The sequence below is a fragment of the Camelina sativa genome, chromosome 9, assembly GCF_030686135.1.
Source record: "Camelina sativa cultivar CO46 ecotype springtype chromosome 9, ASM3068613v1".
In the NCBI taxonomy this organism is placed as follows: Eukaryota; Viridiplantae; Streptophyta; class Magnoliopsida; order Brassicales; family Brassicaceae; genus Camelina; species Camelina sativa.
Genome location: NC_141888.1, coordinates 28,879,530 through 28,905,489, shown reverse-complemented (window position 1 = coordinate 28,905,489; position 25,960 = coordinate 28,879,530). Strand labels below are relative to the sequence as shown.

Genomic DNA, 25,960 nt, shown 5'->3' with positions numbered 1-25,960 from the left:
AACTTTGGCAAAAAATACTTTAGAGAATATCATTATTGCACATGTACACTACACTACTTTATCATCTCCTTCCAATTTATTATTTCTTTTTCTTTTTCCCTTCCAAAGTTAAGTAATTATATTTTTGATTAGTGAACTTCAAAATATAAAGTAAAATTTAGGAAAATTAGAAACAGAATAGTTTAGAGGTGGATATAGAATTTAGAGAAATACCCTAGATTAGCATCATTCTAGGTTTTTTTTCCAAAATTAGCACACACATTCAGATTTTCCAAAAGTAACATTTTTATTATATTAATTATTTTTCTAAAATTAATTAGTAAATATCTTCTTGTTCTTCGTCTTCTTCGTCATATGGAGATATTGTCTGTATCTTCTCATGGCATCGTCTTCCTCCAGCAATCATCGTCTCCAGCATCTCCACCAATCATCGTCTTCGGCATCGTATTCTTCGAGCAATCGTCTTCTCGATTTTAAAAGGTCATGAATGAAATTAAACACATCTCAATATCTCTTTTACCAGAAGCAGCGGCAGAGGCACACGTGTAACCAGAATCAGATATTAGCTTTCTTCTGGAGAGAGCGTATTGTTCTTCGGATGTCGACACCACCGTGAATGATTAAACTGAGATCTCATCAGAGAAAAAATCTGTCACTCTAAATTTATGTTATCAAAGTTAAAAGCAAAACAAATCTGATTCGATGATTCAATGATAATGGAATTAGGCTATTGTTCATGATTTGATAGATATTGAATTCACAGAGATCGATGAATTCGTATTGATCTAGGTGAATCAAATTGTTGGTCCGATTCAAGAAAGTCTTCCTGAATTGCATAAAATCCTTCCCGAATTTCACACAATCCTTCCTGAAGTTCAATGACAGCTAAAATAAAGTGTTAACGGAAACATGTGAAAATGTTATGATGCAGAAACTGCTGGTTTGTTAGAAGGTTTCTCTGAAGGAGAGAGGATAGATTTGCCTGGTGAAATCCCAACTCCTAGTAGTGATAGCAACACCAAAAGAAGAGTTTCTCAGATTAGTTATGTGGACATTTTTAAGAATTGGTTTGCTCAAGACAATGAGAAAAAACTTTACTTCGTGTTAAGAATTGGTGTGCTCAACACAAAGAGAAAAAGCTTTACTTGTGTAATGTTTATGAATGTTTGATTTTGTATATTTCGAAATGTTTATGAAGGACATCCTGAGTTTAAAAGTGACATTCCTAAATATTATTGAATCCTTCCTAAATTAAAATAAATGTGTTTCTAACTCTCTTTTTGGTGTTTTGTCTTAATATGTCAAAGATTACTTCCATTGATAAGGGGATTTCTGCATATCTTGGTGTTTACCAATATCTAGACTTTTTTTAAAAACCATCCTAAAATCTAAATTTTTTATGAAAGTCATCCTGAATTTCAAGAAATTTTTCCTGAAATTCGTGTATTTCTTCCTAAATTTTCAAGGAGTGATGGGTGCTCGTTTTTCCAGTTGCAAGATCAATAGAAGGATTTGTACCAGCTATTAACAAAAGTTTGAATTGAAATATATAAGGAGAAATATATAGTAGCAATACAACAAAAGAAGAAAAACCATGAAGCCAAAATTTTGTTAGTGTTTTATGATTATCCATCCTTGTTCATCGTGAATTCTAAATGTTTTATGAAAGTCATCTTGAAGTTTAAGGAAGCGTTCCTGAATTTCGCGGAATCCTTCCTAAATTTTCATAATGGTCCCTTTTCATAGCCCATACAATCTTTCCAAAGACTCGAGTTGCATCTGCACAAAGACAAATGAAATCAACATACCAGAAAATAGATTCATGAAGGTTCACATCATGTTCTTTGTTCTCCTTATTCTAAATCACTTGTACACTTTTCATCTTTATTGACCCCAAATAGCTTTGTACACATACTGTAGTCTCTAATTTCACCAGCAAAAATCTCATTAGGTATCAAAAAGATAAATTCTGCAACAAGAAAGAAAGCTCCAATCCAAATCTAACAGCTTTCCTTCTCCTCTGCATCAGTTCCTCATGTCCTTATCTCTGTTTCTCAATCAAATATGACTATCTTTTATACCCAAAACAATCACGTTTAATTACAATTAATTCTTGTTCAGCTCTTTCCAATATGACCACCACTGGAGTCATCTTCTTTTTCTCCCTAATATACCTTTTCTTCCTTCTCTTCTTATGCAACCTCATATTTGACTTCAAATTCTCCATTAGATATCCATGAAGAAATTCTTTTCTCTTACTTCTCAGCTTTCTCTCTCAACATATCTCTTATCATATCTCAAGCGAGGCGAGAACAAATCAGCGACGAAAATACGGTTATGCGAACACGGTGACAACAACAACAGATCGGCGATGAGATTCGGTTGACGAGAGATCTGAAATGCTTCAAGGTCTTGGGAGGGGGAGTAAGAACTCGATTGGCTCATGGAAATCAATTACTCGTCACACTTCAAACTCATATGCTTTGTGAAACTGCTTCATCGCTCTCCAGTTAGAGCTCGTTGCTAATAAAAACTGTTTCATCAATCTCATAAATCTCGATTTTTAAAGAAATAAAGATGATATTTTACTTAAATATTTTTAATATTAAATTAGAGTTTGTGTGCTAAAATTAGAAAATTAGAAAGTATGTGCTATGTTTGGAAGAAAAAATTAATTTAGTGCTATTTTTGAGAATCTCCCTAGAATTTATAAGGTTGATAATGCTTTGAAGTAACTTTCCACTCTAAACTAAACATAGAAAATATTTTTCAAAACTATTATAACTAAAATAAATACAATTTTACAAAAGGTTATGATAAGAGAAAAAAAATGATGTAATGATAGATGTTAAATGAATAAATTGACCAAACCACAAAAAGAAAAAAAAAAGGCTTCAAAGCGAAGCACTTGATTTAAATTTTATAAGAAAAAAAATCATTCCACGGGTCGACCAACCGTCTCGACCATCATACACGGGTTACCAATGCTTAACTCATCCCACCGTCGTGACCTAACCGACTTAGTCAACCCCGTGAGCCACCCTACCACTTCCTCCATCTCCGGCCGTTTCTCTCTACACGTTCTCACACACTTAGCCGCCACCAATCCCAGATGATTCCTCACGCTTACATCCATTGGTGGTCCGATTCTCGGATCATAAATCCCACCGATTTTGCCTCTTTTTATCATCGGAATCGCCCAATCCACTATAAACGATGGCGAGTATCTAACATCGATTGCTTTTCTCCCGCTGATTATCTCTAACAACAAGATCCCAAAGCTAAAAACATCCGTTTTACTGCTTAATCTATCAGCCGTTACGTAATCTGGATCTAAATACCCCATTGTTCCTGCAGGTGGTGTTGATTTCACTTTCTGATCGTTCACATTGCATCTGATCGCTAATCCGAAATCGCCTAGCTTCGCGTTTAGACTCTTATCCATCAGTACGTTTGCTGATTTGATATCTCTGTGTATGATCGGTGGCTCCTGTGAGTGTAGATGATGTACTGCTTTCGCGATCTGGAGAGCGATTTTGATTCTCTTGCTCCAGCTCGAGATCGGGACTGAGTTCGAAACGGAATCGGAGTGAATCACGTCGTATAAGCTCCCGTTCCCCATGAATTCGACGACGAGAAGCGGATCTTTGGAGTTATCGGCGCTAAAACCTAATAGATTCACGAACCTAGGGCTACGGATCCTGGAGAGAATCTCGAATTCGTTGTGGAACTCGCGGCTGATTTCGCGAGATTTCGAAGGTCTCTTGACGGCGACGAGACGCGAACCGATTACAGCTTTGTAAACGCTTCCATGGCTACCACGTCCGAGGAGATTGCTGATGTCGAATCCACCTGTGGCGGATTCGAGATCGCGATGGAGGAAACGACGAAGCCTGGGGCGGTCTTCTTCGGTGGGAGATTCGGGAGTAGCTTTGCTGGAGGAGGAAGATGAGACGGCGATTGCGATGGCGGATCCGGCTTTGCAGGAGAGATAACCCATCGAGTTGAGAGAGCAACAAGGTTGAAGGAAGACGAAGACGAAGACGAAGACGAAGAAAAGGGAAAGGTGTATTTGGGGAGCTTAATGGCGTGAGAAGTCATTTTTGTTTAATTAAGGGACCATTTGATTAGGAAGTGGAGGGGTCATGACTCTATTAATTATGCCGTATCCTAGTTATTCGTAAATCGTCCCTCTAGTTTATTAATCAATCTATTTGCTACCATAAATAAACCTAATAAATCGATCAATTTACACCCTAGTTTTATGTTACAGCGGTCGAGATGCTTCCACGTGGCATTTTTAATTGTTTAGCGCGATGGAAGGTGACGATGGATGAGATGACGTGTAATAACTTTATTGGTTAGACACGTTGTTAAGGAGTGTTTAGTTTTCGTATATAAAAAAAACCTGAAACAAAAGAAGTGAGTTTTGTAAAAAAGGCCAAAACCTTAAAACCTTTGTTTTGTACTGATGAAGTCTAACGCCGGGAAGACTAAGATGCCGACGATCAACTATTTCCGATGTATGTTAGTACTAGTGGGGATGTCGTTGGTGGTTTATTCGATAGCTGAGAAAGTTAATTCCACTGGGGGAATGGTTTGGTCTAGTGCGAGAGATGAGGCTGAATTGGTTGAAGATTCCGGTGTTGTGATCGGAGAGCAAGATCAAATCGACGGTGGATTCTCTTCACTTGATGGGATGTTACACTGGGCTATTGGTAATTTTATCTTTCCCAGTGTTCTTCTTCTTCTTCTTCTTTACTTTTTTTTTTGTGTGTGTAGATCTGATTTTGTGTTGGATATCTCCGGTGGTTGTAATAGGTAACTCGGATCCTGCGACATTGAAGGAAGCAGCTAAAGATGCAGAGAAGATGTCTCTGGATGAGTTACAGAAGCGTCAGTTGGAGTTAAAGGTGCGGACTTTGTGAACTATGGTTTTAGTTTCTGCTTTTTTTTTTAACTGGAATCCCAATCTGAAACTAGTAGTCTTGAGCAGGAGCTGGTGGAGAAGCTGAAAATGCCATCAGACGCGAAGTTGATGCAAATAGCTATAGATGACTTGAAAAATTCGTCCTTGTCTCTTGAAGATCGTCACCGTGCTTTGCAGGAACTATTAATCCTTGTTGAACCGATTGATAATGCAAATGGTAAGTGGAACTGTTCCTTTGTTTTAAATGAGTCTGATTAATTGTTGTTGTTCGTTGGTTTTCTCATCATTCTTCTCTTTGTGTAGATTTGAGCAAATCAGGAGGGCTTAGAGTTGTCGCAGGAGAGCTTAATCATGATGACACAGAAGTGAGGAAACTAGCTGCGTGGGTGCTTGGGAAAGCTAGCCAAAACAACCCGTTTGTTCAGGAGCAGGTTTGTTTTCGTTGTACTTGTAGAGTAGAATCGTGTGTCGTTGAAGAAAAAGCTGTCTGAAACAAATCATGTTTCTTGTACTGTGAATTTGGTATCAGGTTCTTGAATTTGGGGCTTTAACAACACTGATAAAGATGGTAAACTCCAGCTCTGTCGAAGAAGCTGGTAAAGCACTCTTTGCTGTTTCTGCCTTGATACGAAATAATATAGCTGGTCAGGACAAGTTTTATGCAGCACATGGATATATCATGCTTCAGGTAAATACATCATGTCAAGTTTTGTTCATCATTTCTCTGATTCAGACAAAAACCAATCACATTTCTTCCTTCTGTAGGATGTGATGCGCAATGGAAGCTTGGATATCAAACTAAGACGGAAAGCTGTATTCTTAGTGGGTGATCTGGCCGAGTCTCAACTACAGAACACGGAGAAAGCTGAGCTTCCTATTTTCAATGATCGTTTGTTCCTAAAGTCTGTGATCGATTTAACCGCTGTGCTTGACCTTGATCTCCAAGAAAAGGTAGAACTCTAAAAGGTCCCCATGATCTTTTTTTTTTTCCTCCATAGATCTCCTTCTCACATATGCTACTTGGAAAATATGTTTCAGGCTCTTACAGCAATCCAGACTCTTCTTCAACTTAAATTCTCAGAGCCTCAGATTCTCAAAGAGTTTTGCGGGTTGGAAGGAGCATTAGAGAGAATGAAGCTGCAGCTAGAGGAATCAATGGCGGATGAAGACAAGAGAGACTACGCTGCAGATGTCGAGAGCCTTCGTGGTGAAGTGGAACTGATCTTCCGCCAAAAGCTTGGACTTTTATGAACCATGATCAGTAAGAAAGCAACTCCCTGTGCTTTAATTTCTGGTTGGAAAAGCTTTAGCTGTAGGAGTTGTTTAACTCTGGTTGGAAAAGCTTTAGACAAGTCTAACTGTCTTAGATAGAGTTAAAATGTGTAACTTAGGCAGATCTTCCTGCTCCATTAAATTTTGCATGTTGTTGCCTTTTGAGAGGTTTTCTTCCCCTCTTCTAGTTTCCTATCGTGGTTGCAATGTTTTGTCTTTTGTGTATAGTATTATAAACTTCCATTATTTGTTTGATTTGTGTTCCATGTAAATGAAGGAGTTGCAGAAACGTACATACTTTTGTGATAGGAACAAAAAAAAATTGTCACAATAGAGATCACTCAAGAATTTGCAAATGGCAAGTTTAAAAAAGAGAAGCCATCATGCTCCTGATCTCAGCTGCAACCGTGCCTATAGATTTGTACTCTTCAATTGCCCTATCAGCTATTTTGCACCGCGTAAACTCTGGCAAGAACAGCCACAAAGCTGTCACTATCACAAAACCGAGTGTCAATAACTGACTGATTGCTGTTTGGAGTTTCCACCTTCCGTTAATGGCCTTCTTGATGATAATCTCCACCGTCGTGCAGAATCCGTGTATAAGGAAGAACCACATTACCTTCCAATCTGGCCTCAACCTTCCCATGTAGAAGAAGATGAGCTCGTGCATTATCCCGGAGACAACGAACGTCCCAAAAATAGCAGGAACCCTAGACCAGTTCCGACCCAAGACGGAGAACAGCTGGACCATTGGTTCATACACGGTCGGTCGTAAGATTCCAGTGACCATCAAGTTCCATCGTCTCCCCCAGAAATCTTGAAGTGATGTTGCGAGGTATGGCTCGTTGAACTGTGGCTCAAGCTCAAGATCGGACATGGCTCGAACCACAGCAGCCATTGCGGCTAGGATGAGTTCGAGGGTGATATAGATGTGAATCGCGTAAAGAGTCAACAGGGCTTTGTCAGGCAGTTTGCTGCTGTAATCGTAGACTTTGATGAGAAGAACCAAAAGAAACGCCTTAATGGTATAACTCAAAGGACCCTCTCTGGATCCTCCACCATGGGAGCCAGATTTTGGAGGAGGTTTAGGGCTCAGCTGAATCTTGATGGGTAAGCAAGAGACAGCTAAGAAAATAGGTAAAGATAGAGGTTTAGGGTTTGAAGAGAGAGGACCAAGTCCTAATGCAAAGAGGAAGATCTTGAAATTAGCGAGCCAACCGATGAGGAAAGCCGTGGTGCCGAGTAAGTGTATGGAAGGTTTCATCAATAAAGGAACAATGAAGAAAATGAGTAAAACTGGGATGATCAGAATCAGCCGTTGGATTCCTTTTGGAACCAATCTGGCAATGAAAAAAGTGTAACACAGTGAGATAATCACTATACCCCATGCCGTAATGAAACTCACCATTTCTTCTGCCTTGTTGAATCTAATAAGTCTCTCGGTAAGGGAAGAAGATGATGACGATGATAAATAAATAAATTGACACCAAAACGTGTTTGCGATTAATTTATGATAATGACGTGTGATATATATATTAAATAAACCAATTAGAAAAGTCTTCTTTCTTTTTATTTTTTCTATTCGAAAAAACAATTTGACAATTGACATTAAAGAACCAAATTCTCTTTTCTTTTCTTTAATATTATTCATTGGAGATATGGTAAAATGGCTTATGCACTTATGCCTATCACCGAAATTGGTTTATTCCATCGTAATTTTTGGTCATAAAGCCGTTTCAAGAAAAGAAAAAAAGGTAAAATCATCATCGGCTCTTCTAAACTTTTTTTCTTTCTGTAATCTCAAAATCACAAAATCTTATCTATCTTTGAATTTTGGTTCTTTCATCTTTTGCAAGGATTTCAGAAGACGACCAAACACTGTAAGATTTTTTCTTCCTTGGGACATGTCAAAACATTTTAAAGAGTTGACTACTGTTGTATTCATCCACTATGTTAATCAGGAACATATTCTTCAACACCATCATCATCCCCTTTAACCTTAATAATATCACCTTAACTCTATATCACAATTTTTGAATAGAACAGGTGTTTGTTTTCTTTGGCGATCTTGAATTTAGACTATGGATGAGGAAGAAGTAGAAGTTTGGGGTGGAGCATCGAGAGGATGTAGCCACACTCACAGTTGTAACCCTCCAGGACCAGATGATGCTTCTCACTCCCACACATGCTTCCACACTCATACTCATCTCATCATCCCTGTATACTACACATCTTTGCTTGATATATTTGATATTATGATTCTGATCATTAAAATGGATTGTTATGGAACATATGAGTGTTTATTTATATTGCAACAGGATCAGCAAGAGAATGATCATTCTGACAGCAGCAACAAGAAACGGTCGTGTGGGAACAGAGAGGCAGTGAGGAAGTACAGGGAGAAGAAAAAGGCTCGCACCGCCTACCTTGAAGACGAAGTTAAGAGATTGGAAACTCTGAATGAACATTTGGTTAGAAAGCTTCAGAGCCAAGCAATTGTGGAAGCCGAACTCATCAGACTCCGGACTCTTTTGGTAGAGATGCAGGAGAAGATTGATGGTGAACTTGGTGGTTTCTCGAATCAGAAGCAAAACAAGCAATGCACCGATTTTGTGTTCAAAGAAGGTGATATCTCCTACTATTTGGTTTTAGAAGATGAAATTGGTTATCAAGATTCTGATATGTTTGATCGAATGGCAATGGAAAGAGGAGGAACTAGTAAATAGCTTATAAAAAAGAGTGGTGATGATAGTAAGTAGAGAATAGCAGAAACACTTGAGTTAAACGTTTTACTCATGAATTATACAAAACGCTAAAAACAACAAAACTTATAGAAATACAAAAATTTTAACACATAAATTTGATAAATGTTGTGAATGATTAAAAACCACAAAATCAGGTTATCGAACAATGAATACTATTCCATTCATAACTATTCTTTCTATACGATTTGTTTAACTTATGTGGAATGGTAATACAATGTAATCACACAGATGGATGCAGTGTAGCAACAAGTAATATATTATGTGAAGCGGCAAGAGTGGAGTGCGAGGATGGCCAAACACTTCATGATGCTGCCATTCACTCCTTTGTTCCTCATTCACCACCATTCTCACATTAAGCTTTTACGGGTTGTGGTATTGTGTATATATATTCATATGGGATTTAAATTAGGGATTTAAAGGTTGGAGTCCAATATAGTTAATATATAGTTATATACACAGATTGTAACTTACTCCACACATGTCTACTTTAAGGGTACCAAAACATATTGATGTAGATTTGATATGAAACGAAGAGGAGGGGGGTTGTGAAGTTGTATGTACGACGATGATTGTGGGCTTAGAAAATCTTTGGGGGTCCATTTATAGATTCTCTACATGTGGGTATGGTGAAAAACCCAAGAACCGGTATAAGATAAGGATGCATACATACATACATACATACATACATGTGTTTATCATATTTTCAGAGAAAGAAAATGAAATCTATTGGTGTGGAATGGACTACCCCAATCATTGAGTTTTTATTCAATTTGATTCAAACATTTGCGCATAGTATTTAGTAATCATTCTCCCATGTAAAAATTTTAGAAGCGAATCAAATATTTATGGATGGGTCAATGATAAGGCCGCAATGTTAGATTTTTTTGATTTGGAGGTAAATAATTAAGCAAAGAGTTTAAAATATTGAAAAATACACACACATAATCATAGAGTGAGGTGTTAGGTGCCTCGGCTCCTGTGACTAGACTAGACCACTGCTTTTGACACCCTAAAAATAAACTATTATAATCATTTGCTTTTTCCATTGTGGGTCATTCTTCTTTTACAAAAAGGTCCTTTGGAAAATTTTAAATTTTCAAAAATAATAATTCTTTTTTACCCTACATTAATTTAGAACAATCATGTCTTTTCATCTTTAATCCTACCCCCTCATGTATATAATATACTCCATATTTTGAATATCTTATTAAACAAAAACAAAAGTTTGAATATGTGAAAGTGAAACTACGTGCGTAAGATTTTTTTTTATAATTATATAGTCCATAATAATCTATTACAGAATAAATATGTTAGTTTCATTGATTCAGATAAGAAACCTATAGAATTGGTCAACACATGCCATGAGATTATTTATTAAGACAGATTTAATCATCATGACACGGTTTTAATTAATTTCATGTGATTCAATGAAGCATGCAATAATGATTGAATCAAAAATATTTAAGCCAGTACTGCAAAAAAAACAGTACTACTACTACTAACTAACTAAAATTTAAGTGTCTCACCAAACTAATTGATTAAAAGCAGAGAATTAAGCTGGACATGACATGCTTTTTATGTTTCCCTAATTAGTCAAATTTTATCTTAAATGAACAATAATAAATCCTGCCGTTTCATGTTTTAAGAAATAAGCAAATTAAATTACACAAGTTGAAGATTACCAAAAAAAATCAGGTGTTTTATTTCATTTTTAATATAAAGTTTTAAACACAAATACTTTAGTTATATAGACTTAAAAATGTGTCCCTACCCAAAAATAAAATAAAAATAATGATGATGAAAATGAGAAAGAGACAGTAGGAGAGAGTGGGAGACCCCAGCCGATACAGCTGGGCTGCATATCAATCACCGGCGCGTCAACGACACATCTCAACGGCAGGCGCGTAGCTTTGTTGTCCGAATGAAATGAACAAAAAAAAAAAAAAATTGGGGTTGTGTCAGAGAACGTGCACTGCAACCATCTTTTGTTTTGTTTTTTTTTTTTTCTTTCTTGCTTTTAAAACAGTTTTATGTTTTTATTACACAATCTCTCTATCTATCTCTCTGTGTGTGTGTCTCTCTCTCTCTCTCTCTCTTGTTCTTCCACTCGTGAAAGACCAGAGAGTTTTTCTCCTGATCCACACAGCAAGAACAACAACACAGAGACCCCAAATCCGGAAGATATCTATATCTTCTCGTAAAACTCAGTTACTCAGATCCACTGAAACTTAGAATTTAAGTACGTACTTCTTCTCTCTTTCTCTTTTATTTTCTCTTCTTAAAAACTTGTTTTGATGATAGAGAATAGAAGAATCTAATAATATTGATGATGACATCTTTCTTTTCTTCAAAAGGAGCAGTAACGGTCAGTCTCTCACCTGCAGGCTGCAGCAAAAACAAAAATTCACTCTTTCTACTGCTGCGCCTTATTAATAATGTTCTTCTCTCCACCACAGAGATTCTTCAAGTGTCGTCGTTCCTTTTGACTTTTTTCAGGTAAAAAATATTACAGTTTTTTTATTTCCTCATTCGAAAACTAGTAAAACCCAAAAAAAAGTTACGATTTTATTCTTTATATTCCCATGTGAAAATTTCGGCATGCAATAACTTTTTTCCTAAAAAAGATTTTACCTTTACCCTTTTTTTCTCCAACTCTTTTTCTTAAAGTGTTAATTTTTTTTTAACCTTTCTTCTTGTTTGAAGCACGCGAGAAGGATACAAACAAAAATAAGAATATAGTAGTAGTAAACTTTTTTATATACTATTTTCTTCGTCTTATAAACTTTTGTTATTTACTGGTGTTTCGCAGGAATCAAAGATGAAATAATTATAGTTAAGGTTAGTAAGTAGATAGGATTTGATAATTTGTTGTTAAAGAAAGAAAGAAAAAAAAAACGTAAATAAACTTTGAAAAACCCATTAGACTAAAATCCAACACAAGAAACCAGAGAGACCTCTTAACGACAACAACCTCTCTGTACACAAGACTACAAACACTCTCTCTACAAAAACACACCACTCTTTCCTTCTCCTTCTTCTCTCTACTACTACTCTATTTTCATCTAATCCAAGAGAGAGAGAAAAGCCATGGATGGGTATGAAGCTACTAGGATTGTACTCTCTAGAATCCAAACCTTAGACCCTGAAAACGCATCAAAGATCATGGGTCTTCTCCTTCTTCAAGATCACGGTGAAAAGGAGATGATAAGGCTAGCTTTTGGTCCCGAGACTCTTGTTCACTCTGTTATAGTGAAAGCCAAGAAAGAGTTAGGTCTCTTGAACGGGGCTAGGTCTCCATGGACTCATCAAGAGGAGTTAATTAGCCCTAAGAACAACCGTGGCTCTTCTCTCAATCCAGCTTCTTTGCCCTTTTACGCTAATGGAGGAAGGTCTTCTAGGGATTTAACCAACGACTTCGACCTTTTGGATGATGTGAACCCAAGGACTGATTTTTTGGGCTCTGTGCATGCGAGAAGCGGTAGCTGCGTTTTGGACGGCTTAGGGTATGGTGATTCTGATTTAGGGTTTGGAGGTGTGCCCTGTTCTTATTTCGCTAGAGGCTTCTGCAAAAACGGAGCTAGCTGCAGATTCGTACACAGTGATGGGGGAGCCGATTTGGTTGGCTCTCCAAGCAGAATCGAGCTTCTTAGGTCTAATTCGGTTCCTCCTAGACTTGCTCATCACTTCATGACTCGCTCTTCTCTCCCGTCTTTTTCACCTAAAGGTGTTAACTTGCAGCAGAGCGATGCTCAAAGGTTTGGCCTTTATTCAACTGTTTTTGATTTGTTCAGTTATATTTGAAGTCTGTGACTGTGTGTGTGTGTGTTTTCTAAACTTCTGTAAATTTCCTGGGCAGAGCTGCTGCTGCTTTGATGTTAGGAGATGAACTTCAGAAGCTTGGAAGGTGGAGACCAGAAAGGATTGATCTTTCTGCTATGGCTTGTCCAGCTTCGAGACAGATCTATCTGACATTCCCTGCCGACAGTAGGTTCAGAGAGGAAGATGTGTCAAATTACTTCAGGTAATTTGCCAACAAAACACATTCAACTTCTCTTTAGTCTGAATGTACGTTCTTGTGTGTGACATAAGATGTTGTTATGGTGGGGTGTAGTACTTTTGGACCAGTTCAAGATGTGAGGATACCATATCAGCAAAAGAGGATGTTTGGATTTGTGACATTTGTGTATCCTGAGACTGTTAAGAGCATTCTCGCCAAAGGGAACCCACACTTTGTGTGTGATTCAAGAGTTCTTGTTAAGCCTTACAAGGAGAAAGGCAAAGTCCCTGACAAATACAGGTACTATACTAGTTGTAATTACTCTCATACTTAGGACTGATTGTTCCATGAATCCTTGTGTTTACCACCCTTTTTGTCCGTTTGTGTAGAACTAACCAAACAACGGAGCGTGAATTGTCCCCAACAGGCCTTGATTCTAGCCCCAGAGATGTGCTAGGTAAATAAACACTGAAACTTGTTTCTTTATGGATTTACTGAAGAAACTGCCATACTGACTTGGTTGTGGTGTTAGGAGGGAGAGGGTTTTATAACAACAACACTCAAGATGTGTTGTGGAGGAGTAAGTTTGAAGAAGAGATTCTTGAGCTTCAGAGCAGAAGGCTGATGAATCTGCAGCTTCTTGATGTCAAGAAGCATTTCCAACTCAACTCCCCTACCAACATTCATTCACCGAATCCTTTCAGCCAATCACTTATCTCTCCACGCCCATTGTCCGTGATCAAGAGAGAGTATGAAGGAGGAGAGAAAGGGAAAGGAAGTTCTAAAGAAGGATCTGATGATGATACAATGAATCTACCAGAGAGGTAATGAGTTTTCTGCAAGGAAACTGTTTGTGTGTATTTGAAGCTGTGTGGTTGAACTTTTGGGGGGTTGTTTCAGGTTGGAGGATAGCTTGCCAGACAGTCCATTTGCGTCCCCCGCCCACCATTTGCTTCTGTTTGCTGATTCTGCAGACAATAATGGATCAGATTTATGGTCACCTTCTTCTGATAATGATGATAATTCTACTCCTTCCACACTCTCTGAGTCCTTCAACTCTTTCAACTACCAAATGCCGAGGTTTTTAAGATTCAACCACACTGTATGTTTATGCTATCAAGTATATGGTAATCTTAACATTGCGTTCATGAATAATCTCAATAGGTTGCAGCCGATTGGAATGTTACCCGGTAGGGGTGGACCAACCTGTCGTGTTGGGATATAAACAAAACAGGTAAGAAGAGTATATATGAGTATGGATGGTGGAATACAAAACAATAATCGTGTTAAAGTTAAACAGTTTCTTTCATTGTTGTTGTTTGCAGGAAAAGAGAAACAGAGGAAGTTATAAAACTGATAATATAGAGACTCTTTAATAACCAAAAAAATGCAGAGGTGTAAAAAATAATGCAGGTAATTTGATGTACGAGATAGAAGAAGAGAAAGAAGGAAGATTGTTGTACCATTTCTCTAGTTTTAATGTGTAATGTGATGATGGACCACACAAGATGATGTAATATGAATATGATATGATATAATATATATATATATATAGGACAAGAAGTGTAATCTCTCTAAAGATATACAAAAAGAAAGAGAGATTATAATTTGAGTTTGAAAAGTCAAATGTGTTCTTGTCCTTTGCTAGTTGCTACCCGCTCACTCTAACAACTACTCTCCAACTTGGGAATCCAGAGATATCAACTTTGGGTGATTTCTTTCTTCAACTATAATCTTTGTTTACTAAGTTTTGTACCCTCGTTTAGAAATGCAACTTTGTGAGGTGGAAAGTGTGAAAAAGACTAGGTGATGTATCCATGGTTATTATTACCGTGATTTAAGGCAAACAAAAGATGAATGTTAATGGACATATTGCATGTAATTGATATCATCATTATGTGTATTCTTAATGATTTAGCAAAAAGCAAAGGACAGTGTAGTGTGTGGTGGGACAAGCGCGAGAGAGTGAGTGCCAAGAATTATAACACAAGATGACAAAAATAGTTTTGTAACTTGTGGTCTACTTACAACTATGTCGCTTCTCTTATGTGAAACTTGGAAAAGGAAGTGTTTTCAATTCATTATATCACTCTCCAATGATCAAACGAATGCCAAGGCAATCTTTCATGTATGATATGAAGGCCATCATCTTCTTGCCATGGATATATAATTGATTTCGTTTAAGGTAAAATTGTTAGTATTGGCTATTCTATAAAAGTTTGGAATGGTTCGAAATTATTTGTGCGGAACTTCACACTTAATGCTGATAACTTTTTGGTCAATTTACACGAAATTATCACAAACACTTGAAATTATATACTAAAACAAAAGGAATAAAAACAACTTCGAAAATAGAAAAAACAGGAGAGAAAATAATAATAATGGGATCCCACGAGCCAACACACAGGCCATGTGGTGTGGGGATGTATATTTCAGAAGTTGTGTTTTGTGGAGACATGTCCACATATATACTCCAAATATCGGTTTCAAAATATTTTGATATGTAATTTTTTAAAAATCAGATGATACGTGATATGTCAACTTCATGATGACTTAAATTAGTTTTATTGCTAACTAATTCATCCTATCACCAACTAAAAACAATTTTCTAAAACAAACTTTTTTTTTACTAAATTGTCGAAAATAGTGTTTCCTTTCCTCTAAAGATTTTATATATGTGTATTGTAGTAGCTGGAAACGTAGGGGGTATATTGAAACTATGATTTTGGAAGATTTGATGGGATTTAGGAAATTTGGAATTTTGAAAGATTTTAGGGAAGTTGATATGATTTATTGTAAAATTCTTTCAAATCCCACATAAAATCATGAGATTTGGATTTCTCTATTTTTAACTAAACAAATCCCACCTAAATCCTCCAGAATTTCAAAAATCATTAAAATCCAAATCCACAAACTGTTTTGAATAACAGTTAATTTTAAAGTAGATTTTTAAATCATCAGTTCAATAACAGTGGATTTTAATAGACTTTTTAAAATGCATGATTGAATAATATATGATTTGTAAATTTCACACGAATCACTCAAAATGTCAAGTTGAATACACGATTTAAGTTTTTTATATATATATATATATATATATCGTCTACACTACAACACGCATACGTAAACTTACTGCTACGTAAAAAGATACCCCTAGTAAATCTCACTAGATAAACTTGATCAAAACGGAAATAAGGCACTCATACTTTGTACATTTGCCAGTTTGATAACATCTTTGTGTTTTTGGGGAGTGTTTTAGTGGAAAAGACACAAATTTTCTAAAACTGACCAAAAATGTTTTTACCATTCCTTACGGACAAAGGCACTCACTCTTGAGTCATCACTCACGTCCGTACAAATTAGTTTAGTGGCAATTTAATTCTGAGGAGAGTGACGAAATAAATCGGATGGTAGTATCGTTGACCATTCGTAATTGGTTTTTATGGCACAGACTTGGTGGTCGACTCATTAAAAATCGAATCCTTCATCTTACCGAACCCAACTGCAAAGTTTAAATGAAACCAAAACCAAAAAAGAGCTCAATGATCGGCGCGTGGGATGTCTGGGAGAGTGGAAGCAATAGAGAGAATAGTTTTTTTAAAAACAAGATGTTGTCAGAAGGGGTTGAATGCTGCAACTAGAACGTGCAATTACCTTTTATTGTCTTAAAATTTTGGACCCATTGCTTCTCTCTTCTCTCTCTCTCTCTCGTTTTTTTGTTTCCTTTTCAAATTATAGCAAATTCTACAAAAGTTGAGTAAGAAAGATCTGTTTGAGTAAAAATAGCAAATATTAAGAGCGAATCGAATGTGGAAGAGCTACGTCATTTTTATTGATTGGTGGTAGAGTAAATTGAATGATCACTTTCCTTTTATTTATTTTTATATACAACCATCATCGACTCAACAACATGCGTGAAGTCATTTATTTTGGTTTTTTACTCCAATATATTTCTTTTTAACTTATAAACTTATATACATGCATAAATCGATACAACAAAAAAAGAATAAATTACTTCATAAAAAAGGATTATATTTTATTTTGTTGCAAAAAATAAAGGAATATTGAACACTGGAAAAGATAGCTCCAAAGTTTGATGTTGGTCTAAGAGCAAATTCCTAGGATAGGAGATGATATGATTATGATGATCACGCCAAAAAAAAATAAAAATAAAAATAAATTTCTGGTTCTATTAAATTCATTGACTAGTAAGTTTGATAAGTTTGGTCCCGTGAGCAAGTACTTTTTATTCGCCGCAAATGGTCCTCAGTTTCCATTGGTGACTAGATTAGATAGTTTATCTAAAATTGGTGATTAGGTCTAAACAAATCTGTGTTGTTGTTGGTAATCACTTATGCAAAATTGGGAAATGGCTCATCTTCCTTGCACTGTTGCACAATAACTGAAGTGGGGACGTATGGTCTTGCCCAATCTTGTTTATCTGTCCCAATATATTTGGCGTAACATCCGTCCGTTGAAAATTCAACTTTTAACTGTTTGCTTACTACTTACTAGAAACAGTTAAAACCTTCTCAAATTTTATAACTTTTTCAAAAATTCATTCACACAAAAGTTACAAGGCCTTAAGGCCCATTGAAAGCCCAAACGTAATAAAATCTTAGGGCCGTTACAGAACCGGAAAGTTGAATAGACCACCACCGATTCAACTTCACACTGCTCGCTCGCTCCTTTTGTGCAATTCGTTCCCAAATTCTCCCGCGGACCCCTAATTTCCTCCAAAATCAATCACCGTCCGTTTGAGATTTTTTCAATGGGAAAGTGGAATCACCACCGATCGAGATACCACCGTCGCAGATCTCCTGAGCGATGGTACAGCGAACGTCACTCTTCTTCTTCTTCTTCTTCTTCTTCTTCTTCTTGTGGCATTCTCTCTCTCCTTCTTGATTTCAATATTTTCAAATTTTCATCTACTATTGATTTTGCTTAATTTAGCATCTTACAATTGTATTTTTCTTTTTGGGTAAGGTTATGGTGAAGAAGATGGGATTCCAGTATGGGAAAAGAGATTCTGTGAAGTGATTGGATCAGTACCATGGCAAAAAGTTGTAGAAGCTGCTGACTTTAAGAGCTGGTATGATGGTAATGTTATCACTTGGAACGATTCTGCTTGCGAAGAGACTTTTCATAGTGAGAAGAAGAGGTTTTGGTCTCGTGTTAATGGTCTTCGTTGTGATGTTCCTCTTCCTGATCCGGATCTTTATATTAGTGAAGTTGATTGGGATACTTTTGTTGACCCTGAACTCATTAGGGATTTAGAAACTGCTTACTTTGCTCCTCCTGATGCCGAGGTTGAGTGTGGTTTTAAACGTGGGCGGCGAGATATGAATTGGAGTGGTTGTGACAGTGACAAAGTCTATGGTGTTAATGCGTTGGACAATAAATCGAATGGTTGGAATCTATCAGTGAGTGGTGCTGATTATTCAAAAGATAGGGTGGGTTATGTGGAAGCCGAGCCTAGCTGTGGAAATGAGAAAGCAAATGATTCAACATCTTGGGGTTGTTGGAGGACTGAGGCTCGGAGGGAGAACCAGTGGAAAGCCAAAGATAGTTGGGAGAACTCAGGCCAGGGAAATGATGATGGATGGGATAATTCAGGGCACCAAAACAAGAAAGCGAGAGGTTCTGAGAGTGTACCAGCTGAAGATTATGAAATGCTTGACAATCCTTGGGAAGCCAAGCCTAGTTGTAGAAAGGAGTCAGCTAAAGAAACCACTTGGGGAGGTTGCTCTGGCAAGGGATGGGAGGATAGAGTTTGGAATAATGAGTGTTGGGGCAATGGTGGATGGGACAACCAGGAGTGGCCTAGTAAGGGATATAGTCGTGATAGAGGTTGGAACAATGATTCTTGGGGAAGTGGTGGACGGGAAAACCAGGAGTGGCCTAGGAAGGGATATAGTCGTGATAGAGGTGGGAACAATGAGTCTTGGGGCAGTGGTGGACGGGAAAACCAAGAGTGGCGTAGTAAGGGATATAGTTGTGATATTCGGGAGCCACAGGGTTATAATCCAAGGAGAGCTGGTTTTGTGCCTGACAGTGCAGCTTTGAGAGATCATAGGGAAAATGCAGGCGGTTGGCAAACACGTCGAGCAACTGAGACAAAGCAAAGAAGTTGGAATGTGAAACGATCAAGTGATGATGGTTGGGGTGGGCAAAACAAGGAAAGAGATGAGGTATATGGACACCATTCTAACTACAGAAACCCATGGCCTAGAAGAGATGATTATCAGAACAGGAAGGTCAATTTTTCAGCTAAGTAACTCAAATGATCCATTGGTTTTTTGTCATGTATTTCTGTGTTTGGAGTTTTAGCTTTTTATGGTATGTGCAGACAAGTGTAGTTAAGCTTAGCTATTGACCTTCCAAGGTAACTCAAAGGCAGGGTTTATTTTGTTTCCAACTCAAAATTAGCATAGATGTAGAGTATATACATATGAGTACCATTTTGTGATGATAATGTTTGATACATACTTTGACTATTCAAGGTTTTTGGCTTGCCTTTGAGGCTGGATTGATAATGAATATGTTTCTTTTTGAAGATGTTTTTTTTTCTTTCACATTTCACCTAATTCCAACTTCAAAAAGGAATATACACAACACATGATACACTTATGTTTTGTTTGGCTCCATGCATCCCTTCAAAGCTTTCTCATCTCATTTTTATATTAAAAATTGCGATATTCTGTTTTATTGATTTTACTTTCAAATAAACAAAGCTAGGTATAGTATATGCTTCACTTTCAAACCAATTGGTTGGTCCATAATGATGGGTGCGTCTAATAATACAAAGTATTAATTGGACATGGTTAAAGCATTACGGTGATGTAGAAAGTTGCTCAACTCTTGATTTGCTAATTGGACGGTGATCAAAGCTCAAAAAGAGGCTGAAAACAATTTTGTTGTCCAACGCAGAAGCTATCATTCCCATTGCTACAGTTTCAATACAAAGCAAAGCATCAAGACTTCTACTCTATATCATTAGGGACCAAAACAGTTGGTAGACACACAAATGTTAACAAAATAAGAATTCAATTCATATTATATTTCTTGGAGGAAAAAAACCCCTCATGACTTTACAAAATGAATAACAAATTACAAATATAAACCAAAAACGTATGTAATGTATATGTAAAGTAAACCCACAAAAGAACACCAAACACTAAATCTTTTCACTCAAACCTTTTGCATCAACAATGTCTTAAAACTTTGTGTCTTCTCTTCTAAGTAGTCATGTTTTGGGACCCACCAAACCCTGAGGCTCTTGTCAAGACCTCCACTGTAAAGCATGAAGCCAGCACCGACATTGTTAGGCGAAGCCTGCAAGCATTTGACCGGACCTTCATGGCCATCTATGACTCCGAATTTACAGAGTATGCCACTCTTTTCTCTCCTCCACAACCCAATGCTCTTATCAGCCGATCCACTGCAAACCATTTCCCCAACCACACACATACACAGAACTGCCATCTTATGTCCTTTCATCTCAAACCCTAACCTCCACTCCTTAATGTCTCCTCCTTTCTCTCCCTTCTTCCATCCCATCACAAACCCATCTGATCCTCCTCCGTATACCCACTTACCATCTCCGGAAACCACCACCGAGTTCACTGAAACCTCCGCACGACCCTCCAAAGTCGCCTTCAGAACATGTAAAGAAGAGGAAGAAGAAGAAGAAAGAGTAGACTCATTCTGTTTTCTCTTCTCTTTCCCCCAAATCTTGATCTTCCCATCCGCAGAGGCAGAGTACACTCTACCATCTCCGGCTACAAGACCATTGATTGCATCGTCGTGAGCCTTGATCGATTCAAGACACTTGAGATCCGACAGTCTCCAGACTTTGAGAGTCTTATCCCACGATCCAGAGTAGATGATCCCAGCGTGAACCGCAAGGCAAGAAATGCTATCTGCGTGTTCGATCCAGAGACGCTTATGGTTCCTCCTCGTCTGAACGTAATTGCTCTGTTTCATAAACTTTCCCAAATAGTCTTTAGTCGTGGGAAGCGTATCAACAAGCCTGAAAGCATTCTCAGAGTTTCTCCGTGAAACTTTCCAAACTCTGATTCTGCTATCTTGATGCGCCGTGAACACTTTACTTCCGACGCTGACAAGAGCCTTCACAGACCCATCTCCTTGTCCAAATTTGGCAAAGATCTTGAGATCAGGCTGTTGCCAAACGATAATATCTTTACCCTGAGACGCACTCAGCAAGAACTCACCACAGAGCGCTAAGGAAGACACAGAGCCGACGTGGGCAGAGAGAACAGCGAGTGGTTTGTACGCGCCGGTGATTGGCGGACGAATAGTTCCGAGGACGAAGCTTTTGGTGGAGGCTGATGGGCTGAGGGAATCATCGGAGTCAGTGTTGTTGCTTGTTGTGGAGGAAGAAGATGAAGACATCAAGACTCCTTCTTGGATTGATCTCACCATCGCATCAATGAGAGGTTTCGAGACTTGTTTTGTTATTTTTTTAGTTTTGGAACAGAGGAACCAAAATTGGAGCGTTTGAGGAAATGTGAAAAGAGTATTTATTTTAAAAAGAGGGTTAAAAGAGAAGAAGGGGAAGGTACAACGGCTACATTTGACAGATGGCCATAGCCTCCTCTTTTTGCCTTTTTTGGCTTATCATTTTCTTAATGCGCATTTTTATTTTTAATTAGGTTATGGAATCTTATAATATACTGTATGAAACCCAACCCAATTCGAGAGTCTTGAATTTAACGCGAGTATATAAAAATTAAGTAACCGATTTGATAATGTGGTCTCTTGTTTGACCAGCGATGTTAATTGTACGTGATAGTGTGGATACTGTAAGTTACGGATTATGAAGATAATTAAGATAAACTATTAATTTAGTATATACCAAATTTGTTACGAGTAAGTTAGAATAAGTCGGTAGTGTTATCAACAGAGACCTAGTTACTAATTTAGTTGTTAGCATCGTTAGTTATATATTAGAGTTAAGAGTAAATTCTCAAATGGTACATATTCCAGAGACGATTTAGAATGAGTTGATCTTGTTTGTAAAATAAGTAGGTGGTGGTCCATTCTTATTTGTGCTAGTGTGTGTCCCTTTCTACCCTTTATTTGTATTTGTATTTGTATATGATATGATTGGTTTGCTAATATTGGTGGGAGAGAAGATGAAGATTATTTTACAGGGAGCTCTGCCATATAATACGGGAATCGAGATTATCGGCTTTATATTTAAACCCTAAACTAGTGTAATGAAATGGAATTTTTGTACTTAACAAGAGTTAGAAAAAGATGAAAAGGTAAATACAAAATATATAGAGATTTGGGGGAAGCAAATGACATATCCCCATTCCCCACTAACTTAAAAGCGGAGTGGGAGCGTATAGGTTCGTTCACGTGACTCCGATTCCGAATAATTTTTATGTCTACGACTCTGCCAGTCTACCACATCAAATCATAATCAAATGTTTATGATAATATGACATAACCCATGTTTTCTTCGTAAATTGTTGAGTTGTTGGTAACTGGTGAGTACTACTATTACAAGGAGAGTAGCTATAGGTACCAATATAATAGACAACGTCGACTCATACCCAATTGAGGATATATAACACCGCCTTTTAAAATATCCCTCTCCAGTCAGCTTACGACCAAAGTAGTGACTATATAGTGAGGGGCATTTTGATACTATCTAGCCACATTTCTGATGACCATATTGTGTAAGGGTATGCACAAAGCAAACCAATTTTTTCTCAATCTTTCTTTATCGGTATTCGACTACGAATAAACTAGTTATCGTATTCAGAACAAAAAGGACACCCAAAATTTCAAATTCTAGTAATTCTGTTTTGTTTCGTTCTTAACGGATATTAAAAAATTTAGTATTTTTTATATATTTATCTGGATTTTTTTTTGAATCTTATGAAAAGGATAATATATCTCAAGTCTAAATCGATCACTACATCTTTTTATATTTTGCGAAGTCCCCTAATATTGTATGGACACAAACATAAATGACCCCACAATTTGTTTCCGATTAAACGTTATTCACATTTATACATTGTTTCGCTCTCACCATATAACGAACAAAAACATAAAGAAGATTTCTAAGGTGAAGACAAGGGTTATAATTAATACACAAGTCTTGCTACCCATTCACAACGTCGTCCTCTTACAGAACCCGTTTTCTGGACTGCTCTGGAGAGTCATGTTTGTCCGAGGAGAAGAATGTTTTCCTAATTAACTCAATCCGTTTTTTCATAGTGATATACCTTTTGAATCACTTGCAAAAATATTAAAAATCCATTTGTAAACAATATGTTTCGCTTGTTATGGTAACAAGACATATAACTTTCCAAACTTTATTATCTAACACACACTTTTGCGATATGGAATAATTATCTATAGAACTTGAGAGAAGTTGACATAATTAGTATCTTTTTTTTGATAGGATAATTATGCAAAATCAAGGACAAAACACAATGGACAGAACCACAAAATAATAGAAAATCAAGGGCTAATGCAACTTGTGGTTTTTTAATGTGTGCGACTTCGAAATTTTAATACTACTTGACTCTTCAAACCCGAGCATTACTCTACCTTTATTTCACAATAATCAAGATCCTAATTTAATTTTCTCTGTATATTTTTCCAAACTCTATGAAAATAATGAAAAAATAAGCGTTGAAGTCGTAAGTTTGATCAAAGACGCGTGACCTGGGAGTCGTGCTTCAGAAAAAAATATCACAAAATAATGAAAACGCAAGGTCATGAGTTTTGACCTTGACCGGGCAAGAGCCTAGAGCCAAGAGGTGATGATGATGTTGATGTACTTATATGAGATAGATGCCCCTTCTTCTTCTGCATCACAAACTGATTAAGAAAAAGTTTTAATCATCAAATCTAAAAGAGAGACTTTGACTTTTCTTTGCGATCGAAGATGGCTGATGCTTTCACGGATGAACAGATCCAAGAGTTTTACGAAGCCTTCTGTCTTATCGACAAAGACTCCGATGGTATCTTTCTCTTTCTTGTCCGGTTTGTTAATTGTTACACAAATTTAACTTTACTCAGAATCGATTGGACTGATGATGTTATAATGATTGCGTGTGAAACAGGGTTCATCACGAAGGAGAAGCTAACGAAGGTGATGAAGTCCATGGGGAAGAATCCAAAGGCAGAACAACTGCAACAGATGATGAGCGACGTCGACATCTTTGGCAACGGTGGTATCACTTTTGATGATTTCTTGTATATTATGGCTCAAAACACTTCTCAGGTAAATGATTAAAGAAACCGTTTAGTTATTATTGTCAAGAGTTTGGTAAATTTAGAAGAAAAAAAAAAGTTCTAAATGAAAATCTTTTTGTATAGGAATCGGTATCGGATGAGTTAATAGATGTATTCAGAGTGTTCGACAGAGACGGAAACGGTTTCATATCTCCACTTGAGGTAAAAAGAATTATAAATTCAACATCTTCTTTTAAAACCAAAGATCATAGTCATAACGTAGTAACAATATACATTACGAAGAGTTATATAATAAGTGATAATGTAGATTGGATATTTCAATAGACCGTATTATATCTTTATGATCGACGACTATCATCCACACGTTACTAAAAAACTTTGTCTCATAAGCAACTCCACTGCGCTGATGGTCGTTAGTTTTTTTTTTCACAAACCGACACCACAACAATTGTCAATTGTACTACACACATTGTTAAGGCTGACCCATACTACGAGATAAGAAAATGTCGTTTGTCTGAATTAATTAGTTTTTAAATAATTTTAAAAGGACATTTAGCTATTAACTACTAAAGTTGTTGTTGTTGTCTCCTAAATTTTCTGTAAACGAAAATGCAGTTGGGAGAAGGAATGAAGGACATGGGGATGAAGATAACTGCGGAAGAAGCGGAGCATATGGTCCGAGAAGCTGATCTCGATGGCGATGGTTTTCTTTCTCTGCATGAGTTCTCTAAAATGATGATCGCTGCCTCTTATTAGCATGTTTTTGTGAAATGCCATGAATGATATAAGAGAGTTTTTTTTTGCACTTTACTACAACTACTTTTCAATATGTTAAAGAAAGATCCTATCATATGTTTTTTTTTTCGTATTTTCCCAACATACAATAATAAGAGTGTGACTTTTATATCTATGATATTTTTCTGAGTCAATAAACATTTTTTTTTTAATCCAAAACCCAAACTGACACAAAATAAAAGTATGTTCTATTTGAAGTTTTGAACATATATTTTCTAAACCGAACAAAACTGAATACCTAAGTGTGAACAAAAAGAACCGAATAATTAACCGCGTATAAAATAAAAAATAAAACCGGAAGTGGATATATGATATATCTGACTCGGTCACAGAGGGTTACGTTTCCACAGTCGAACTGGTGTCCTTACATAGGATCTTATGTTCCATCTCCAATACCAAATAGTTGCCACTTGCCAAACCTAATCAAGTAGCAGTGTAAAGAACTCAAAACCAGTGGTTATTCGATATGTAAATGGCGAGAAAAAAAAAAAAAAGAAAAAACGGTTGAATCTATCGAAGTTGCTATAAATTGTTGCTCCAGTTTCCAATAAAAGTCCCCATCGTTGAAGGTTAAGTAGCTTTGCTTCTTTCTTTTTTTTCTGCCGACGGTTGTTGTCGAGTAGGATTTCAAACGGATTCTATATTTATGATGTTCTTGATTCATGCATGTCACTTACATTCATATTTTGATCTGTCTCAAATCATGGTTCCATCACAGTGGACAGAAAATGATCTAGAATCTTTACATTGATTGTAGCACTTTGATAATTGCTATATTATTTACCTTTTAGTAATGTCTAAACGACATTTCTTTGGCTAAATTGGGCTGGGGGACAGATTGATTAGAATCTTAAGAGTATAAGAAATTAGGAAATTTAATAAGCTCTTGAAGAAAGGATGTGGTTTGCCTAAGGAATATATTGTCATATTGATTCTTATGAGGGGGCACAACACACTTAT

At 36.9% G+C, this 25,960-nt stretch overlaps 7 protein-coding genes and 1 pseudogene across 15 annotated transcripts; 5 read left to right on the top strand and 3 right to left on the bottom strand.

Moving 5' to 3' along the window:
- Positions 1-2,765: 2,765 nt before the first annotated feature.
- Positions 2,766-4,000, bottom strand: LOC104711747 (serine/threonine-protein kinase-like protein At3g51990). The gene has a single exon (XM_010428491.3). The coding sequence runs from the start codon at positions 3,998-4,000 to the stop codon at positions 2,936-2,938; it is 1,065 nt and encodes a 354-aa protein (XP_010426793.1). The 3' UTR covers positions 2,766-2,935.
- A 250-nt stretch (positions 4,001-4,250) lies between these two features.
- On the top strand, positions 4,251-6,495 carry LOC104711745 (hsp70 nucleotide exchange factor FES1). The gene is made up of 7 exons (XM_010428489.3): positions 4,251-4,718; positions 4,822-4,913; positions 4,997-5,147; positions 5,234-5,361; positions 5,460-5,618; positions 5,696-5,881; positions 5,969-6,495. The coding sequence occupies exons 1-7, from the start codon at positions 4,472-4,474 to the stop codon at positions 6,179-6,181; spliced, it is 1,176 nt and encodes a 391-aa protein (XP_010426791.1). The 5' UTR covers positions 4,251-4,471; the 3' UTR covers positions 6,182-6,495.
- Positions 6,412-7,610, bottom strand: LOC104711746 (acyl-CoA--sterol O-acyltransferase 1 pseudogene; annotated as a pseudogene). The gene has a single exon (XR_015566318.1). The product of XR_015566318.1 is annotated as an acyl-CoA--sterol O-acyltransferase 1 pseudogene (transcript).
- Positions 7,611-7,782: 172 nt separating this feature from the next.
- On the top strand, positions 7,783-9,552 carry LOC104711744 (basic leucine zipper 24). 5 transcript variants are annotated; one of them, XM_010428485.2, is made up of 5 exons: positions 7,783-7,956; positions 8,059-8,082; positions 8,249-8,421; positions 8,521-8,827; positions 9,196-9,552. In XM_010428485.2, exons 3-5 carry the CDS (start codon positions 8,284-8,286, stop codon positions 9,321-9,323), a joined length of 573 nt encoding a protein of 190 aa, XP_010426787.1. In that variant the 5' UTR covers positions 7,783-7,956; positions 8,059-8,082; positions 8,249-8,283; the 3' UTR covers positions 9,324-9,552. The 5 variants fall into 5 exon arrangements, with proteins under 5 accessions (XP_010426787.1, XP_010426790.1, XP_087322151.1 ...); XM_010428488.2 differs by having other exon boundaries at positions 7,807-7,956; positions 8,244-8,421; XM_019230156.2 differs by having other exon boundaries at positions 7,845-7,956; positions 8,067-8,082; positions 8,244-8,421.
- Positions 9,553-10,886: 1,334 nt separating this feature from the next.
- LOC104711742 (zinc finger CCCH domain-containing protein 46) lies at positions 10,887-14,585 on the top strand. 3 transcript variants are annotated; one of them, XM_087466021.1, is made up of 10 exons: positions 10,887-11,206; positions 11,322-11,463; positions 11,777-12,722; positions 12,824-12,988; positions 13,079-13,264; positions 13,354-13,421; positions 13,497-13,788; positions 13,865-14,044; positions 14,129-14,198; positions 14,290-14,585. In XM_087466021.1, exons 3-9 carry the CDS (start codon positions 12,055-12,057, stop codon positions 14,187-14,189), a joined length of 1,620 nt encoding a protein of 539 aa, XP_087322147.1. In that variant the 5' UTR covers positions 10,887-11,206; positions 11,322-11,463; positions 11,777-12,054; the 3' UTR covers positions 14,190-14,198; positions 14,290-14,585. The 3 variants fall into 3 exon arrangements, with proteins under 3 accessions (XP_087322147.1, XP_087322149.1, XP_087322148.1); XM_087466023.1 differs by having other exon boundaries at positions 10,915-11,206; positions 11,352-11,463; XM_087466022.1 differs by having other exon boundaries at positions 10,929-11,206; positions 11,328-11,463.
- Positions 14,586-17,626: 3,041 nt separating this feature from the next.
- On the top strand, positions 17,627-19,520 carry LOC104711741 (uncharacterized). Of its 2 annotated transcripts, none has more exons than XM_087464135.1 (2): positions 17,627-17,844; positions 17,951-19,520. In XM_087464135.1, exons 1-2 carry the CDS (start codon positions 17,736-17,738, stop codon positions 19,240-19,242), a joined length of 1,401 nt encoding a protein of 466 aa, XP_087320261.1. In that variant the 5' UTR covers positions 17,627-17,735; the 3' UTR covers positions 19,243-19,520. The 2 variants fall into 2 exon arrangements, with proteins under 2 accessions (XP_087320261.1, XP_019085347.2); XM_019229802.2 differs by having other exon boundaries at positions 17,630-17,794.
- A 474-nt stretch (positions 19,521-19,994) lies between these two features.
- On the bottom strand, positions 19,995-21,502 carry LOC104711740 (protein JINGUBANG-like). The gene has a single exon (XM_010428472.3). The coding sequence runs from the start codon at positions 21,407-21,409 to the stop codon at positions 20,156-20,158; it is 1,254 nt and encodes a 417-aa protein (XP_010426774.1). The 5' UTR covers positions 21,410-21,502; the 3' UTR covers positions 19,995-20,155.
- A 1,991-nt stretch (positions 21,503-23,493) lies between these two features.
- Positions 23,494-25,113, top strand: LOC104711739 (calmodulin-like protein 9). Its single transcript, XM_010428471.3, has 4 exons — positions 23,494-23,970; positions 24,073-24,233; positions 24,329-24,406; positions 24,821-25,113. The coding sequence occupies exons 1-4, from the start codon at positions 23,895-23,897 to the stop codon at positions 24,959-24,961; spliced, it is 456 nt and encodes a 151-aa protein (XP_010426773.1). The 5' UTR covers positions 23,494-23,894; the 3' UTR covers positions 24,962-25,113.
- The last annotated feature ends 847 nt before the right edge of the window (positions 25,114-25,960 follow it).

Bases quoted from the DNA above. Each gene is read 5' to 3' on its own strand.
- LOC104711747 (XM_010428491.3), bottom strand. From the start codon at position 4,000: ATGGGTTATCTCTCCTGCAAAGCCGGATCCGCCATCGCAATCGCCGTC.
- LOC104711745 (XM_010428489.3), top strand. From the start codon at position 4,472: ATGAAGTCTAACGCCGGGAAGACTAAGATGCCGACGATCAACTATTTC. The intron at 4,914-4,996 runs GTGCGGACTTTG...AGTCTTGAGCAG, and splicing joins AGCGTCAGTTGGAGTTAAAG to GAGCTGGTGGAGAAGCTGAA. The intron at 5,362-5,459 runs GTTTGTTTTCGT...ATTTGGTATCAG, and splicing joins ACCCGTTTGTTCAGGAGCAG to GTTCTTGAATTTGGGGCTTT.
- LOC104711744 (XM_010428485.2), top strand. From the start codon at position 8,284: ATGGATGAGGAAGAAGTAGAAGTTTGGGGTGGAGCATCGAGAGGATGT. The intron at 8,422-8,520 runs GTATACTACACA...ATATTGCAACAG, and splicing joins ATACTCATCTCATCATCCCT to GATCAGCAAGAGAATGATCA. The intron at 8,828-9,195 runs GTGATATCTCCT...GTAATCACACAG, and splicing joins CGATTTTGTGTTCAAAGAAG to ATGGATGCAGTGTAGCAACA.
- LOC104711742 (XM_087466021.1), top strand. From the start codon at position 12,055: ATGGATGGGTATGAAGCTACTAGGATTGTACTCTCTAGAATCCAAACC. The intron at 12,723-12,823 runs GTTTGGCCTTTA...TTTCCTGGGCAG, and splicing joins CAGCAGAGCGATGCTCAAAG to AGCTGCTGCTGCTTTGATGT. The intron at 13,789-13,864 runs GTAATGAGTTTT...GGGTTGTTTCAG, and splicing joins ACAATGAATCTACCAGAGAG to GTTGGAGGATAGCTTGCCAG.
- LOC104711741 (XM_087464135.1), top strand. From the start codon at position 17,736: ATGGGAAAGTGGAATCACCACCGATCGAGATACCACCGTCGCAGATCT. The intron at 17,845-17,950 runs GTGGCATTCTCT...TTTTTGGGTAAG, and splicing joins TTCTTCTTCTTCTTCTTCTT to GTTATGGTGAAGAAGATGGG.
- LOC104711740 (XM_010428472.3), bottom strand. From the start codon at position 21,409: ATGGTGAGATCAATCCAAGAAGGAGTCTTGATGTCTTCATCTTCTTCC.
- LOC104711739 (XM_010428471.3), top strand. From the start codon at position 23,895: ATGGCTGATGCTTTCACGGATGAACAGATCCAAGAGTTTTACGAAGCC. The intron at 23,971-24,072 runs GTATCTTTCTCT...CGTGTGAAACAG, and splicing joins TATCGACAAAGACTCCGATG to GGTTCATCACGAAGGAGAAG. The intron at 24,407-24,820 runs GTAAAAAGAATT...ACGAAAATGCAG, and splicing joins GTTTCATATCTCCACTTGAG to TTGGGAGAAGGAATGAAGGA.